Raw genomic sequence first — 16,319 nt, forward strand, 5'->3', positions numbered from 1 at the left:
AGCTTGCAACCCTGCGGTCTGTTAACTCCATTCCAGGGCAACCAATGCCATCTTCTGTCCTCTGGGAATGGGAAGCAGGGATGTGGTATACAGACACGGCATTTAAAACAAACCTTCGCGGTTGGGGATTTAGCTCAGTGGTAGAGCGCTTGCTTAGGAAGCGCAAGGCCCTGGGTTCGGTCCCCAGCTCCGAAAAAAAGAACCAAAAAAAAAAAAAAAAAAAAAAAAACAAACCTTCGCTCAGAAGCAGGCCCATGAGCAATTCTCTAACTCAGACACTAAAGCACTTCACATCCTAGTCACAGACTGTGAGGAAGAGCTGAGCTCTCTCACATGGTGATGCTACTCTCAACACTTGGGATGGGCACTTTTCTGATGTTCTGTATGATTATGAATGAATGCTTAGCAGGACTTGACACATCTCATGGTTGGCAGAGAAGGACCATTAGGGACCAGTGTCAACAACCTATCAAGACCCTCTCCTCAAAAGAGGAAGCCCTCATTGTACTTTTATTTTCAAGGCCATCAGGGGTTGGCTTGGTTTTGCACTGCTAGGGGTAGAATCCAGGGTTTCTTGAGCACTGTTCTACTGAGGATCCACACCCCAAGCTTCGGTTAAAGTCTTCCTGCTTTTCACCTCCTGCTTCTGTCCCCACCCAGTGTCCTCAGCTGGCTCCTCCCATTCCTGCCCCTTGATCTCCAGGCACAGAGCCAGCCCCAGCTACCCGCCATGTAGCATTATCTGCCTTCCAGTCTAGCAGTCAGGATGTGGGGTCCAACATCTGAGAGTCCGGTAAGGGGGGCAAGGGAGGGGAGCTGGAGGCTTTGGGACATGGGCGTTGACCAGGGTGGATGCACTCAACCTGGATCTGCTGTCTTGCTTTCCTTCTCAGGGACACCCTTGTGGCTTTAACTTCCCTTAATCCCCTTCCCTGGGCCTTCTCTTAAAGCTAACCAGAGGGCAGCAGAAGTCCTGCTTGGGCTTGTGCAGTGCCCAGGTTTAAGAGTTTGCTGCTTCCTCTGTTTACTGGGGAGTCAGTTAAGCTTCAGACTTGTGGAGAGACCCAAAGGTAGCTCCTGGGGAATGCCCATGAGACTCTCGTGACAGAAGGGCCCTGAGAAACAATGACCTTGAAGCTTGTCCGAAGAGTCAGAGGCCCTGAGAGCCTGAAGAGAACTTTTAAGAGGACTCTGGAGCAGACCAAAGGAGGAAGACATGGTGTTCTGGGCACTGACTACTGTGAGGAATGGGTGAACTTATTTTCTAGACCCTCAGTATTAGGGGTGCCCTGAAGGTCACATTTCAGGGGTACCATCCAGATAGAAATGCATAGATTGCAATAGCAAAAAAACGGAAAGTCAGTGACTGGAGTTGGGAAGTGGCCAGTTTTTCTTTAACCATTAAAAAAAAATAGGAGGGAAAAAGATGAGAACAGAGACAGAAATAGAATACAAACGTGCAAAAAAGATCGGCTATGTTCAAGGGTGGTTCGTCAACCAATTCAGAAAATACTAGTAATTTCTCTTTACATCATAGACACGAGGAGAAAAACAAATTAGTTATATCAGGAACAAAACATGGTGCTCATACAGATTCAACAAGCATTAAAAGGTTCAACAGGGTATGTTAGTGCAGGTACCTATAGGGGCCAGAAGAGGGCACCAAGTCCCGTGGAGTCGGGGGTTCTAAGCCTTTGTAAGCTGCCCAGCATGAGTACTAGGAATCAAATTCTGGTCCTTTGGACGAGCAATAAGCATCTCAAGCCCCAAATAGGATTGGAAAACTAAAACATTGAACCTTTCTTTTCCATGAGGCCTGAATGCCAGTGATTTACTTCTATGGTTAGTTGGTTGGTTTCCAGTTTTGAGACAGTTTCTGAATGGTTCACATGCTCAGATATTTTTCCTTTAAAAAAATAATTTTATGGGCTGGAGAGATGACTCAGTGGTTAAGAGCACTGACTGCTCTTCCAGAGGTCCTGAGTTCAATTCCCAGCAACCACATGGTGGCTCCCAACCATCTGTAATGGGATCTGATGCCCTCTTCTGGTGTGTCTGAAGACAGCTACAGTGTACTTATATATAATAAATAAATATTTAAAAATAATAATTTTAGGCTGGGCAGTGGTGACACATGCCTTTAATCTCAGCACTTGGGAGGCAGAGGCAGGGCGGATCTCCACAGTCAGATCCTGGACAGCCAGAGTTACACTGAGAAACCCTGGCTCAAAAACGGGACAAACAAAAACCTAATTTTTTATGCTATGTGTAGGAGTATCTTGTCTGCATGCCTACATGCGTGCCACATGTATGCAGTGACTATAGTGGGTAGCACAGTTACAGCTGTGGACCACCACGTGGGTGTGGGAAACTGAACCCAGGTCCAGCAATAGATCCTTAACTCCTTTCTGTTGCTTTACTTTGTTTTTCAAAAAATGTCTGACTGGAAAGATGGCTCAGCCATTAAAGGCTAGGCTCACAACCAAAGACACAAGAGAAAAGATCTCACCGCAGTGCTTAGTTGATCTTGAACTTGTCATTCTCCTGCCTCAGCTTCCCAAGTGTCCAGGCACAGGAGCACAGTTGGCTTCAATTTTTTTTTTTCATCTCGGATGCTCTTCCTTTTCTTGTGACGTGTGTATGGGTATTTTGCCTGCGTGTGTGTCTGTGCACCGCATTCCCTGGAACTGCCCCCACACAGGCACTGGGAAATTGAACCCCAGTCCTTTGCAAGAGCAGCCATTCCTCTCACCACTGCCTCAGCTCCCGAGCCCTACACTGTCCAAGGTCCTCCTTTCCCAGCTCCCGCCCTTAGAGCTGCAGATCAGAAAAGCAGGGAGCTGGGGGGAAATGGGCCTGCTCTGAGTCTTGTTCTATCTTCAAACAGACAGAAGTCCCACTTTCCTGGTCTTCTCCTTGGTCTCTCTAGTAGATGGAAAAGGAAGGAAACGCCAAGGGTTGGCATGGCAACCATATTTGCCTCTTGGAGGAATCCATACAAGAGCAATGGCTTCACAGAGATTTTCTTGAAGGACTCACCCTTGAAATAGGGGTGAGGGGATTGGGGATTTAGCTCAGTGGTAGAGCGCTTGCCTAGCAAGCACAAGGCCCTGGGTTCGGTCCCCAGCTCCGAAAAAAAGAAAAGAAAAGAAAAAAAAAAGAAATTGGGGTGAGGAAGATCATGGTGCTTGGGGAGGTGATGGAAAAGAGAACAGCACTTGGAAACGGCTGGTGGCTATTTGGCTTTTTTTCTGAGTTTTGGTGTTCGTTTTTGTTTACTTTTTAGTTATGGAGGACCAGCAGCCAGACCCCTTCCCCGTGTCTTATCTGTAGACTTGACCACATTGTGATGACCGTAAAGAACATTGAAGACACCACCATGTTCTATTCCAAGATCCTGGGCATGGAGGTCACTACTTTCAAGGTAACCATGTCCCCATATTCAAAACTTCGAGTGCATTAAAGGGTCTGTGCGTGTTGTGTGTACATATGTGTAGCTGGGTATCTGCTGCATATGTGTGTATAGGCCAGCGCTCTGATTTAACTAGATTAAATGGCTAGCAAGCCCCAGGAAAACTCCTGTTTCAGCCTTCCCTGCACTAGGAATCTATGTGCCTAACCTTTTTACACGGGTGCTGGGGATCTGAATTCAGGTCCTCTTGCCTGTGTAGCAAGCATTTTACCAACTTAGCCATCTCCCCAGCTTCCTCCGCTAAAATCCGATAACATTTTATGACAGAGCGTATCACTCTGTCAGTAGACAGCCTTATACACACAAAGCCCTTGGTTCAATCCCTAGTACCCTGTAAGCCAAGTATGCAGGTACTCCTAACTGGAGAGATGGACACAGGACAATGAAAGGTCCAAGATCATCCTCGGCTACTTAGCAAGATCAAGCCCAGCCTGGTATGCATGCAAGGCTATTTCTTTGTTTACTTGATTGGTTTTTGAGACAGGTTTTTTTCCTGGACAGCCCTGGTTGTTCTTGAATTGTGAGACCTCCTGTCTCGACCTCCTAATGCTGGGATTAATAAATTAATTGTTAATTAATTATTAATTCATAATAAATACTATAAATGTAATTTAAGGGCTGTGGGTATTTTTGTGTGTGTGACAGTTTCTTTGTGCATAGGCCTGGCTGTCCTAGAACTCGCTTTGTATTAGACTAGTCTGGTCTCGAACTCAGAGATTTGCTAGCTTATGTCTCCTAAGTGGGAAGAATCTTTTTTTGGCTGCACCACTGCCAAGCTCTGAGGGGACTTTTCTTTTCTTTCTTTCTTTCTTTCTTTCTTTCTTTCTTTCTTTCTTTCTTTCTTTCTTTCTTTTTTTTTTTCCGGAGCTGGGGACCGAACCCAGCGCCTTGCGCTTCCTAGGCAAGCGCTCTACCCTACCTCTGAGCTAAATCCCCAACCCCCCCCCCCCTTTTTTTAAAAAAAAAAAAAACATAGGTGCTGTATTGCATATTTGTGATTGATATTTGCCTAGCATGCATCAAATCCTAAGCCTGGCCCAAAACGTTTTATTTATAACTTCAAGCCCTCAGACACAGGAAATATGAGAGAAAGAGTAAAAGGATCAATGGAAGAGATTCCAAAATACAAACAAGGAGACATTCGGAGAGAGGGTCGAGAAAATGGAAGGAGCAAAGCACCGGAGAACTAAAGCAAGAGAGAGGCCTTGTTAGTTCAAGGTCCCTGCTCTCAAAAAAAAAAAAAAAGTACAAGAGAACTTAACACACAAAGAGTTAACATGTAGTCAGCATATCAGCACTCAGACATGCCCCGCGGGAACTGGAGAACTGCGCACTGAAAAATTGAATCTACCGAGTTTGCTAAGAGATTAAAAAGTGGCTCATCTGCAAAAGAAAAAGAAAGATGCAAATGTTAGGGTTCTTGAGGCTGGGAAACAATGGGACCATACTTTTAAGATTCTGGGAAAGCACTCCCGCCCCGCCTCCAGTTCTGCTTCAGCATCTCTCCATGTGGTCCCTACTCCCAGAACAAAAGCAGTTTCCCAGCCTTAATCAGAGAAGCCTCCCTACAAAGAAAGGCGATGAATACACTCAGGCTCCCTAAGATGCAGAGAATAACAGCGGTGCTGGGCCAAGCCCTGCACAAGACATTCCTGCTCCCCCACTCCATCCCCACGAGGCAGGCTTGGGAACATTGTGGGAAAGGGGATGGGAATTTGCAAGCGTCTGAAGGGCTGTGAGGTACCACTCTCTAGACGCTATGCAATTACTGCTAGTATTAATTCTCAGTTGAAGCTACCTGGACGGGGCCCTTAGGAGACTGGCACTGCCAACCGGAAATCAATGAAGGGGGAAGGGTTCATGGTACCGCTGAGCTATTGGCTACCGATAGACTCTGGGGGGAAGGGGCCATTGTCTTTAATTGTGTACCCCCGACTGGGCCCACCAGGCCCCAAATGGATAGCTCTAAACCGGTGATTATAGAGACACCCCTGGTTAATCTCAGTGGGGCACTAAACAAAGTAGTCATGAAAGTGAGAGAGAGATTTGTGAAGACGAGGAGGTATTCAGGGGTGGCAGGGAGGTGGGGGTGAGAGTGGCTGGTATGCATTGTAAAATGGAAATTGTCTAAAAACAAATTGAAAAATAATTCGGGGGGGGGGGGGCGGAATCAACCTAAAATTCTATGTCCAATTGAACTGCAAATCCAAGGTAAGTTGGGAATAATGCATAAAATTGTGCTCTGAAGAGTGGGAGGTGTAGCTTAGTAGTAGTAGAGCAAGCAAGAGAATGGAGCTTTCATTGCCGGATTCAAGATAAACAGAGAAAAACAAGTCATGAAGGCTGTCAAGGTGGCCCATCTGAGGCCCTGGGTTGACCCAGGCCAAAGGAGAAAGGCAACTCCCAAGACTTGTCTTCTGACCTCCACACATGTGCCATGGCACATGCACATGCATGTAGGCATATGCATGTGTGTGCGCATATGTGCACACACACAACATTGAATAAATAGGAAGTAGGGAGCAACAGCTGATGTTTTCCTCTGCCGTGCCCATCCTAATAATTCTTAAGATAGCTGGGAACAAGAAATACACTCGTTGCAATGGAGTGGTTCCCAAGAAGAAAATCCCAGCTATCTATGTAGTGTCAACTAAGCATGGGCTAAGGAAAGGTCCCAGGGAAAAGCAGAGGGAAAAGAGGAGGTGTCCCAGATTTAACGCTGTCTTGAGAATGTGGAACAGCCTCAGAAGTAGTAAATGCAGAGGGAAAAAATCTTATAAAGATGTCCGGAAGCAGGGTTGGGGAGTTAGCTCAGTGGTAGAGCACTTCCTAGCAAGCGCAAGGCCCTGGGTTCTGTCCCCAGCTCCGGAAAAAAAAAAAAAAAGAAAAGAAAAGAAAAGAAAAAAGAAAAAAAAAGATGTCCGGAAGCAGGTAACAGATAAAGTTTGGTATGGCCATATCGTGGATTACAGTTTTAAACAGAAACAAGGTCTGACTGCTCTTCCACTGGGGTAGGCCCACCGGCACTCTTGACAACGTATATTACCCATTCTGCTTTAAATAAAACATCTATGCTACTTCTTGCAGGGACAGGACACACATACACAGGCACACACACACACACACACACACACACACAGAGAGACAGACAGACAGAGAGCTGGAGAAACAGATTATACAGATAGAGACACAGAGACAAAGGAAGAAAAGAGAGACACACAGACAAAAGCAGAGGAGGGAGAAAACCAAGCTATAAGAAATGGAAAAAAATCTTACATAGATCAGTAAGTGAATGAACCAGTGTAAAAAAAAAAGCTGCATATTGCCATAATATATGCAAGAAAAGACAAAAATATAAAAACAACAAAATGATAGGTGGTGACCAGCCCTTGAAGGGAGAGGGGAATGAACAGAGGGAAGACTGAGGAATTTTCTGACCTTGACATTATTCTGTGAGAGTAGTGGTGACTACGTGTCCTTACAGAACCGTGCAAGCACATGGAAGGTCCGCCACCTTCTCAGGGGTGAACCATGATCAAAACAACGGAGTGGTGGGTGATATATCAGAGGTGGTTACAGGAATCGCAACATATGTATCTCACTGCTCGGAAGGTGCTAACAGGGACCTCTGTGTAAATCCCGGCATGTGGGAACACGGGGGAAATCTCTGTACCTTCTTCTGTTTTGCCGGGAATGTAAACCGGCTCTAAAAATTAGCATATAAATTGAAAAGGGTCACAAAGTGGCAGACTATAAAAATTTAAAATCTAGAGAGGACACTATTCAGAAAGAAGGAGCATCACACAAGAACAGGTTGGATGTAAATCAGGTCCTAAAAGGATAACATGGAGTTAGAAAAGAAAGAAAGAAAGAAAGAAAGAAAGAAAGAAAGAAAGAAAGAAAGAAAGAAAGAAAGAGAGGGAAGAAAGGAAGGAAGGAAGGAAGGAAGGAAGGAAGGAAAAGAAAAACCTAAAAAGTACACCATGATACACTTACATTACCCCATAATCACAGACATTTCACGACCAAGAAGCTGCACACAAAATACATTATGGCTTGCAGCATACGCTATTAAAATCTGGTTTACTCCAAAAAAGAGCAAATACAGGCAGCCTATTAGAATACAGACCCAGTCAGTGCTTCAGTGAGGGAAAAAAAGTATAACGGCATCTAGGGTGGAGATAGGAATGGAGAGAATAGGGAAAAAGAATAAATGCATCAATCAGTTAAACAAGATTGGGTTTGCATGGGTCCATGATAAGTAACATGTCACCGTTCCCTGCACTTAGACATGCTGAAGTGAACCTTTAGAGCATCTAAGGCCAAGGGAAATTCTAGTTTATAGAATGAAAGGCAGCTGTGGTACCAATACTAGACCATAAAAGCAAATGGCTGGGAAAGACAGCTCGGCAGGTAAGATACTTGCTGGGTAAGCATGAAGGCCAGAGTTCAAATCCCCAGCACACACAGGAGAAGCCAAGCACACATATATAACCCCAGCGCTATGGAGCATTGTGTGTAGAGACAGGAGGACTGCTAGGGTTTGCTGGCCACCAGCCTGGCTCTGAGTTCCAAGAGAGACTCTGTCTTAAGGGCATAAGCTGGAGAGCGATTGCTAGTGCAGACCAGCTGACCTCCTCCGCCCCTGTATACATACCTGTGTGTACATGTGCGTGCCACACACACACAATATAATATATAAACAAAAACTATGAAAACTAACATTTCTTTTGTTTTTTTTTTTTGTTTTGTTTTTTGTTTTTTGGTTCTTTTTTTCAGAGCTGGGGACCGAACCCAGGGCCTTGCGCTTCATAGGCAAGCGCTCTACCACTGAGCTAAATCCCCAACCCCCATTTCTTTTGTTTTAAATGATTTATTTAATTTATTTGGCAGGGGGATTGAGACCCAGTCTTACTATGTAGCTCTGGCTGTCCTGGAACTCACTCTATAGACCAGGCTAGCACCCAACTCACAGAGACCCACCTCCCTCTGCCTCCTGAGGACTGGGATTAAAGGCATGTGCCACCATACCTTTTATATATTTTTTCATACAAATAAAGGTTTATTTTTATTTTATGTATATGAGTGTTTCCCTGCATGTATGCATATATACACGTGTGTACACTGCCCACAGAGGTCAGAAGAAGTCATCAGTTCCCTTAGAACTGGAGTTAGGATGGTTATGAGCTACCGTGTGGGTGCTGAGAACTGAACTTAGGTCCTCTGCAAAAGCAACGAGTGCTCTTAACTCCTGAGCCAACTCTTTAGTCCTCCCACATCAGATTTCTCATCGAGCAACACCAGATTCACGGAAGATAATGAACAAGCTATTTCCTTCTTTCTTTCTGATGGTCTTGGGACTAGAACACAGGGCATCATGTATGCTAGGCAGATCTACAGCGCTGGGAAACACCCCTAGTTTTGAAGCAGAGATTGAAGAGCAACGGCCTTGACAGAACTGTCCACTGGGCCAAACTGTCCTTCGGGTGTTAAAGGACAATGAAGTCTTTTACTGACTGTCTGGACTGGATGTGGTGCCCACTTTAGGAACGGAGAAAGACATGGTGAACTTATAAAAATGCTAGGAGGGAAGAAGGAGGAAGGGACATAAGAACACAGGTGACAGGGTTTATCTAGAAAACTAAGCCTTATATTATTCCCTAGCACCCTAAAAACACACATGGAATCAAGTTATTTAAAAATTATAAAGAAGGGCTGGAGAGATGGCTCAGCAGTTAAGAGCACTGACTGCTCTTCCAGAGGTCCTGAGTTCAAATCCCAGCAACCACATGGTGGCTCACAACCATCTGTAATGGGATCCGATGCCCTCTTCTGGTGTGTCTGAAGATAGTGACAGTGTAATCATAATATATAATAAATAAATAAAATATTAAATTGATATATCATATAATTTTAAAAAATTATAAAGAAGCTAACAGGAACTAAAATTAAGAGAGACTGGTACTATGGGCGGTGGTAGTAGTACTACTGAGCGAAACTGTCCTCTGTCTTGGCAGAAAGAGGACAGAAGTACACGGCAGTGGTGAATGAAGAGACGGCTGGAGCAATGGCTCGGCATGGAAGAGCAGTTCTGCCACAGGACCTGGTTCAGTTTCAGGCACCTCCATGGTAGCTCACGGTCGTTAACTCTAGTTCCATGAACTCAACATCCTCTTCTGACCTCCATGAGTACCAGGCACACATGCAGTCCACACACATCCGTGTAGACAAAACACCCTCACACGGGGGCTGGAGAGATGGCTCAGCGGTTAAGAGCACTGACTGCTCTTCCAGAGGTCCTGAGTTCAAATCCCAGCAACCACATGGTGGCTCACAACCATCTGTAATGGGATCTGATGCCCTCTTCTGGTGTGTCTGAAGACAGCTACAGTGTACTCATATATAATAAATGAATAAATCTTAAAAAAAAAACACCCCCACACATAACACAAAAAAAAAAACCCATCTTTTAAACTAGAAGAAATAGTGGTGAGTCAGTCAGAGCCTGCGCAAGCTGAGGAGAGAACTACCTTGGGGTTAAAGGAGACCGAGGTCTTCTTCTCTCAATTGAAGAAGCAGTCAGATGAGTGTGTCATTGGGAGAAAATGAATAGGCACAAAGTCCTAGCTCAGTGGGGGCAGGGAGATTCCTAGAAGCCCCACCAGCAACCACCTTTCTGCTGAGGGCCACTAATAAGATCTCTCTTACACAATGGCCTCCTGGGGGGGAATGGGGGTAGGGTGACAAGGATGTAAGGAGTGTGTTTTCTTTGTTTGATTTGGTTTGATTTTGTTTTGTTTTGGGGAGAGGGTCTTTCTGTGGAGCCCAAGGTGAAGTCAAACTTCCTATCGTCATGACTCAGCGTCCTCAATGCTGAAGTTCTAAGTGTGTCCCCACCCTGGCTTGAGATGAACCTTTTAGACAGCTGGGGACATACCTTTGGCTGGCCAGAATTTTGAGTTATTCTCACAAGAAAAGAAAAGAAAATGGTGAGAGAAGGCATGTAGTGGGTTGAGGCACATCACTTGAAGCCAAGAGTTGGGGAGAGTCTAGGCAATCCCAAAGAAAGGAAAGAGACGGGTTGGGGATTTAGCTCAGTGGTAGAGCGCTTGCTAGCAAGCGCAAGGCCCTGGGTTTGGTCCCCAGCTCCAAAAAAAAAAAAAAAAAAGAGAAAGGAAAGAGGGAAGGAAGGAGGAAGGAAGGAAGAAAGGTATATATTGGGCAGACAAATTGCTTTCTCTGCCACGGGTAGGTTTTAATCATTTCATGATATGGACACTCTAATAAGAAGCAAACACCCACTGCCCCCGCCCCCAGATGTCTCGAATGAGCATGGTAATTGACACACACTGCTAATACCAGTGCTCAGGAACCTAAGCAGAAAAGTAATAAGTTTGAGGGTTTGAGACCAGCCTGGGACTGCATAGTGAGATGATGTCTCAGGAAAAGGAAAAAAGAGAAAAAGACAAGATAAAGACAATGGGGTGGTAAAGAGTTGCTACTGTAGTTAGGAACTTGCTGTTTTTCCAGAGGACCCAAATTCCAATCTCCACCCACCACGTTGTTTGTTTGTTTCCAAGACATGGTTTCTCTGTGTAGCCCTGGCTGTCCTCAAACTCACAGATCTGCCTTGCCTCTGACTCCCAACTGCTGGGGTTAAAGGTGTGCACCACAATGGCCAGCTTAATATACATACATACATACATACATACACACATATATTTGTTTTTTCTTTTTTAAAAAAGATTTATTTATTTAATGTGTATGAGTACACTGTAGCTGTCCTCAGACACACCAGAAGAGGGCACCAGGTCTCATTACAGATGGTTGTGAGCCACCATGTGGTTGCTGGGAATTGAACTCAGGACCTCCAGAAGAGCAGTCAGTGCTCTTAGCTGCTGAGCCATCTCTCCAGCCCTTGTTTTGTTTTGTTTTTTTCCAAGACAGGGTTTCTCTGTATAGCCCTGATTGTCCTGGCACTCCTTGTGTAGACCAGGCTGGCTTCAAACTCACAAAGATCCACCTGCTTCGAGAGTGTTGGGGTTAAACACATGTACCACCACTGCCGTCAGCTCCCACATTAGGAGCATCTATCTCCCAGTTCTAGGAGGTATTTGATCTCGTTTTCTGGCTTCTATGAGCTCTGCACACATGTAGGCATGTGCATACAATCAGATATATGCACTAAGTAAATCTTAAACAACATTAAAAAATGAACCTGAGGGGTTGGGGATTTAGCTCAGTGGTAGAGCGCTTGCCTAGGAAGTGCAAGGCCCTGGGTTCGGTCCCCAGCTCCGAAAAAAAGAACCAAAAAAGAAAAAAATGAACCAAAAAAAAAATGAACCTGAACGTTGTCATGGAACATAATACAGCAAGGGGAGGGTACCGTTGGTGGGCCTGTGCCAAGGTGTACCCCTAAGAAATTATGCCATGCAACAGATCTGCTATAAAAAAGGTTTATTGGGAAAGGAAACGAAGTGGGGACCTAGGGAAGGGACAGAGGCAGACAATTGGACATGTAGACAGACAGATGGACAGGGAACAGAGAGAGCCATGCTATGAGGGCAGAAAGAGGGGGCAGGAGAGGGCTGAGGTGGTTTTAATCCCCAGCATATTGGCAGCAGTGGTGACATAAGCAGTTGGTAGTAGGTCCCCAAGAGCAGACCAGTGGAATTGCCTGTACACTAACAGGCATGACATAGATTTCTGTGATCTTAGTATATGGAGATTGGAAGCAAGAAGAGCAGGACTTTAAGGCCAGTCTCTGATACACAGTGAGTTTAAGGTTAGCTGGAATCCCAGCAGACTTCTCTGAGCACATGGTGTTGTTGATGGTGGGTAAGGCATTCAGCAGCAAGCCTGGCTACCTACTTCCCTGAATTACATCCCTGGAACTCACATGGTGGGAGGAGAAAATGGATCCTGAAAGAGGTCCTCTAGCTTCTGCATGTATGCATGGCACACAGCATCCACCCTAACACAAATAACTGTAAAAAAATTTTTTTGAAACACAGTCACACTATGTGGTCCTAGATGACCTGGAACTCTCTCTTCATAGACATCTACAAGAGAGATGGCTTAGACTTTGAAAGCACTTACTGCTCAATTATGAAGATTGGATGGAGTTCAGACCCTAGTACTCAGGTAAGAAGTCAGGCATTCACAAACACAGTAAACTGCAGTCCGGAGGAATTGGATGCCTTCCTTTGGCCTCTGCATGTGCACACAGGCACGCACAGACCAACATAAGCTAATAAGTTTTTTTTTAAAACCGCGGTCTGCTAGGTGGAGCAAGGGCTATGGCGTAGCAGTCCTTCGTCCTTTTTTGCAGTGGGTAGAGGCGCTTTAGTTCAAACTCATTTTGGCAGCTCAGCTCCCGGTTGCTTTCTCTCTCCTAAACAGGGGGACCGGAAAGCACTGTGTTTCGGAGACCAAAAATTTAACCTGCACGAGGTGGGAAAGGAATTTGATCCCAAAGCAGCCCACCCCATTCCAGGCTCCTTGGACGTTTGTTTGATCACAGAGACGCCCCTGGAGGAGGTGATGAAGCGCCTTAAGGTGAGCGCAGTGCCCTGCTTATTGAGAGCAAATACTCTGGGGATAGGAGTACAGACCCAGAGAACCAGGTCTTCCTCAAACCTCAGACCTGACAGATCCTATCACATCCACATCCTGCCTGCACACAACTATCTACTTGTCCCTTTGATTGATGTCACTTTCATGTAACTGACTAGATTTTAAAAGGAAACACAACTCAGTGAACACCCATACAGTTAGAATTTTACACATAAATAATAATAAATCAGTACTGAATATATTTTATACACTTACCTACCACCAAAACTAAAACAACAACAAGAAAATCCAATACATACTTAGAAGTAGAAATACAGGGGCTGGGGATTTAGCTCAGTGGTAGAGCGCTTACCTAGGAAGCGCAAGGCCCTGGGTTCGGTCCCCAGCTCCGGAAAAAAAAGAACCAAAAAAAAAAAAAAGAAGTAGAAATACAGTAGGAGGGGCTGGGGATTTAGTTCAGTGGTAGAGCGCTTACCTAGGAAGCGAAGGCCCTGGGTTCGGTCCCCAGCTCCGAAAAAAAAAGAACCAAAAAAAAAAAAAAAAAAAAAGAAATACAGTAGGGTCTGGTTAATTTGGGTGCTTGAAATTTAATTTATTTGCAGTTCTTCTAATATAATAAATTAAGAGTATTTGTAAATAATGTTCTGACATACTCAATCTTTTGTCATGTTAATATCTGAGACAAGATATATTAAAATATGATCAGAGCTAAACAGTGAGGTGGTGCATGCCTTTAATCCTAGCACTCTGGAGGCAAAGGTAAAACACACACACACACACACACACACACATGCACACACGCACACACGCACACACACACAAAATCAATATTGCTTTGCTATGTAAAAATGTGGGAAGAAAAAAATGCCAAGGAGGAAACAAGAAAATACAGTCATCCTTGAATACTGAGGGGAAAAGAAAACACTCGGTGGAATAGCTCAGTGGCAGAGTTCTTACCCAGCATGCACAAGCCCCAGGTTTCATACCTCAGAACTAACAAAAATCTATCATTCTCATCCTTATAAGAAATTATGTCTGAAGCTTGGTGTGGTGGCACACACCTTTAATCCCAGCACTCAGAAGGCAGAGGCAGGCAGATCTCTGTGAATAAGAGATCAGCCTGGTCTACAGAGTGAGTTCCAGGACAGCCAGAGCTATATAGGAAGATCCTGTCTCAAAAAACAAACAAACAAACGAACAAAAACAAAAACAAAAAACAAAACAACCAAAACTTATGTGGGCTGACAAGATGGGTCAGTAGTAGGCAGAAGCACTTACCACCCAAGTTGACAGCCTGCGTTATCACTGGAATCCACATAAAAGGAAGGATAAAATTGACTCTGGAATATTGCCCTCAGACCTCTACACACACACACACACACACACACACACACACACCACACACATACAGACCATATACATACTCCCACACCATACACACCCCTGCACCATAAACACATATACACACCATCCAAGTGCATACTATAGACACATATACATGCCGAATAATAAAGAATATTATATATGACTTCTTTGATCTCTTTTTGTATGAAGAGGGAATGAGATTTCCACCAAATATTTGAAAGACCCTTTTGATCTAGCTTCGGGCTGGAATGTAGCTCACTGGTAGAATGCTTGCTGGGCCAACAGGAAGCTGTGGGTTCAATCCCCAGCACTATTAAGGGGAAACAAAGAATGTAAACTTTGCCCCAAGCCCTGTGTGTAAATGCTTTCTCATTAGCACTACTGTTGCCCCCATTTTACAGATGAGGAAACTGAGGTTCATGGCAATTACACCTTCTTCCCAAGGCCTGCCATCTGGAGTAGAATGAGGTCACTACTAGGAATGAGATTTTGGCTGTGGTTGTAGCATGTGTGAGGCCCTGAGTTCAAACCTTAGAACCCGGGGGAAGGAAAGAAGCAAGAAGGAAATTTTAAAGAATTAAGTTTTGCTTTTGAGTATCTGTGACAATGACTTTTGTCTTTTCTGTTCACTTCATTCAGGCTTTTGATGTCCCCATTGAAGAGGGCCCAGTCTCCAGAACAGGAGCAAAGGGGCCTATTCTGTCCATCTACTTCCGAGATCCTGACAGAAATCTCATTGAGGTGTCTAACTATGTCACCGCATGATTGAGACTGGCCTCCCTCCATTCTGTTCTACAAAATGTCATCTTACTCCTAATTTCTTACAAATCCCCAGAGACTTCTAAAAACTGAGAACTTGGACAAAGGGGACCTAAGACAGGTTTATGTGCAAACTTTTGTGTCTGGAGATCCTCCATTCAAGCTACTCCAATACATGACAAATCTCTCTTGTCTCAGTTCAGTGTCTGGGGACTTGTCTAGGGCATGAGTTCTCTGAGACTTTTGGAGGTCTGGGCTAGAGTTTGGTGTCTCTAGAGATTAAATTGGGGGCCATCCTTTTGAAATTCAAGGCCCTTGAAAGATTTTTCCTTGCCAACGATCCCTCATTCCTCTTCCCACTTTCAACCCATCCATTTTTGTAGCTGCTTTCTGATGCTTCCTTCACCCCACGGATGTCACTTGTGTTACTCAGGGTTTCTATTCCTGCACAAACACCATGACCAAGAAGCAAGTTGGGGAGGGAAGGGTTTATTCAGCTTACACTTCCACATTGCTGTTCATCACCAAAGGAAGTCAGGACTGGAACTCAAGCAGGTCAGGAAGCAGGAGCTGATGCAGAGGCCATGGAGGGATGTTTCTTACTGGCTTGCTTCCCCTGGCTTGCTCAGCTTGCTCTCTTATAGAACCCAGGACCACCAGCCCAGGGACGGCACCACCCACAATGGGCGGGGCCCTCTTCCCTTGATCACTAATTGAGAAAACACCTTACAGCTGAGTCTCATGGAGGCATTTCCTCAAGGGAGGCTCCTTTTCTGTGATAACTCTAGCTTGTGTCAAGTTGACATAAAACCAGCCAGTATGTCACTGAAACTTGGGATCTCTACAGTTCCTATCAGAATATCCATGTTCGTACCAAACAACACCACCTCCTTCAGGAGCCCTTTCTCTGGAATCACTTCAGAGTATCCAGCACTTTCTCTCTAGATTCTTTTTAAACCAGGGTTTCTCTGTATATCCATGGCTGTCCTGGAACTTGCTATGTATTGGCTTCTCTTTAGATTTTCTTTTAATTTAAAAAAAATTTAAATTTCATGTGCATTGGTGTTTTACCTCCATGCATGTCTGTGTGTGGGTGTTGGAGCCTCTGGAACTGGAGTTACAGACCGTTGTGAGCTTCTGTGTGGGT

At 44.8% G+C, this 16,319-nt stretch overlaps 1 protein-coding gene and 2 long non-coding RNA genes across 7 annotated transcripts in view; 1 reads left to right on the plus strand and 2 right to left on the minus strand.

Annotated features, from left to right (window-relative positions):
* Nucleotides 1–16,319, minus strand: part of LOC102554502 (uncharacterized) — an 85,034-nt gene that overhangs the window by 27,117 nt on the left and 41,598 nt on the right. The gene's annotated exons all lie outside the window — the stretch shown is intronic.
* On the plus strand, nt 691–15,368 carry Glod5 (glyoxalase domain containing 5). Of its 2 annotated transcripts, NM_001106957.1 has the most exon segments (4): nt 705–793; nt 3,287–3,424; nt 12,875–13,030; nt 15,053–15,368. In NM_001106957.1, coding segments are annotated over 4 exon segments (447 nt in total). In that variant the 5' UTR covers nt 705–766; the 3' UTR covers nt 15,179–15,368.
* Nucleotides 12,808–14,573, minus strand: LOC147998153 (uncharacterized). Its single transcript, XR_015646926.1, has 2 exons — nt 13,481–14,573; nt 12,808–13,368 (listed from the first exon to the last, which is right to left on the minus strand). It is a non-coding gene; the product is annotated as an uncharacterized LOC147998153 (long non-coding RNA).

Source organism: Rattus norvegicus, chromosome X, assembly GCF_021556685.1.
Source record: "Rattus norvegicus strain SHRSP/BbbUtx chromosome X, alternate assembly SHRSP_T2T, whole genome shotgun sequence".
NCBI lineage: Eukaryota > Metazoa > Chordata > Mammalia > Rodentia > Muridae > Rattus > Rattus norvegicus.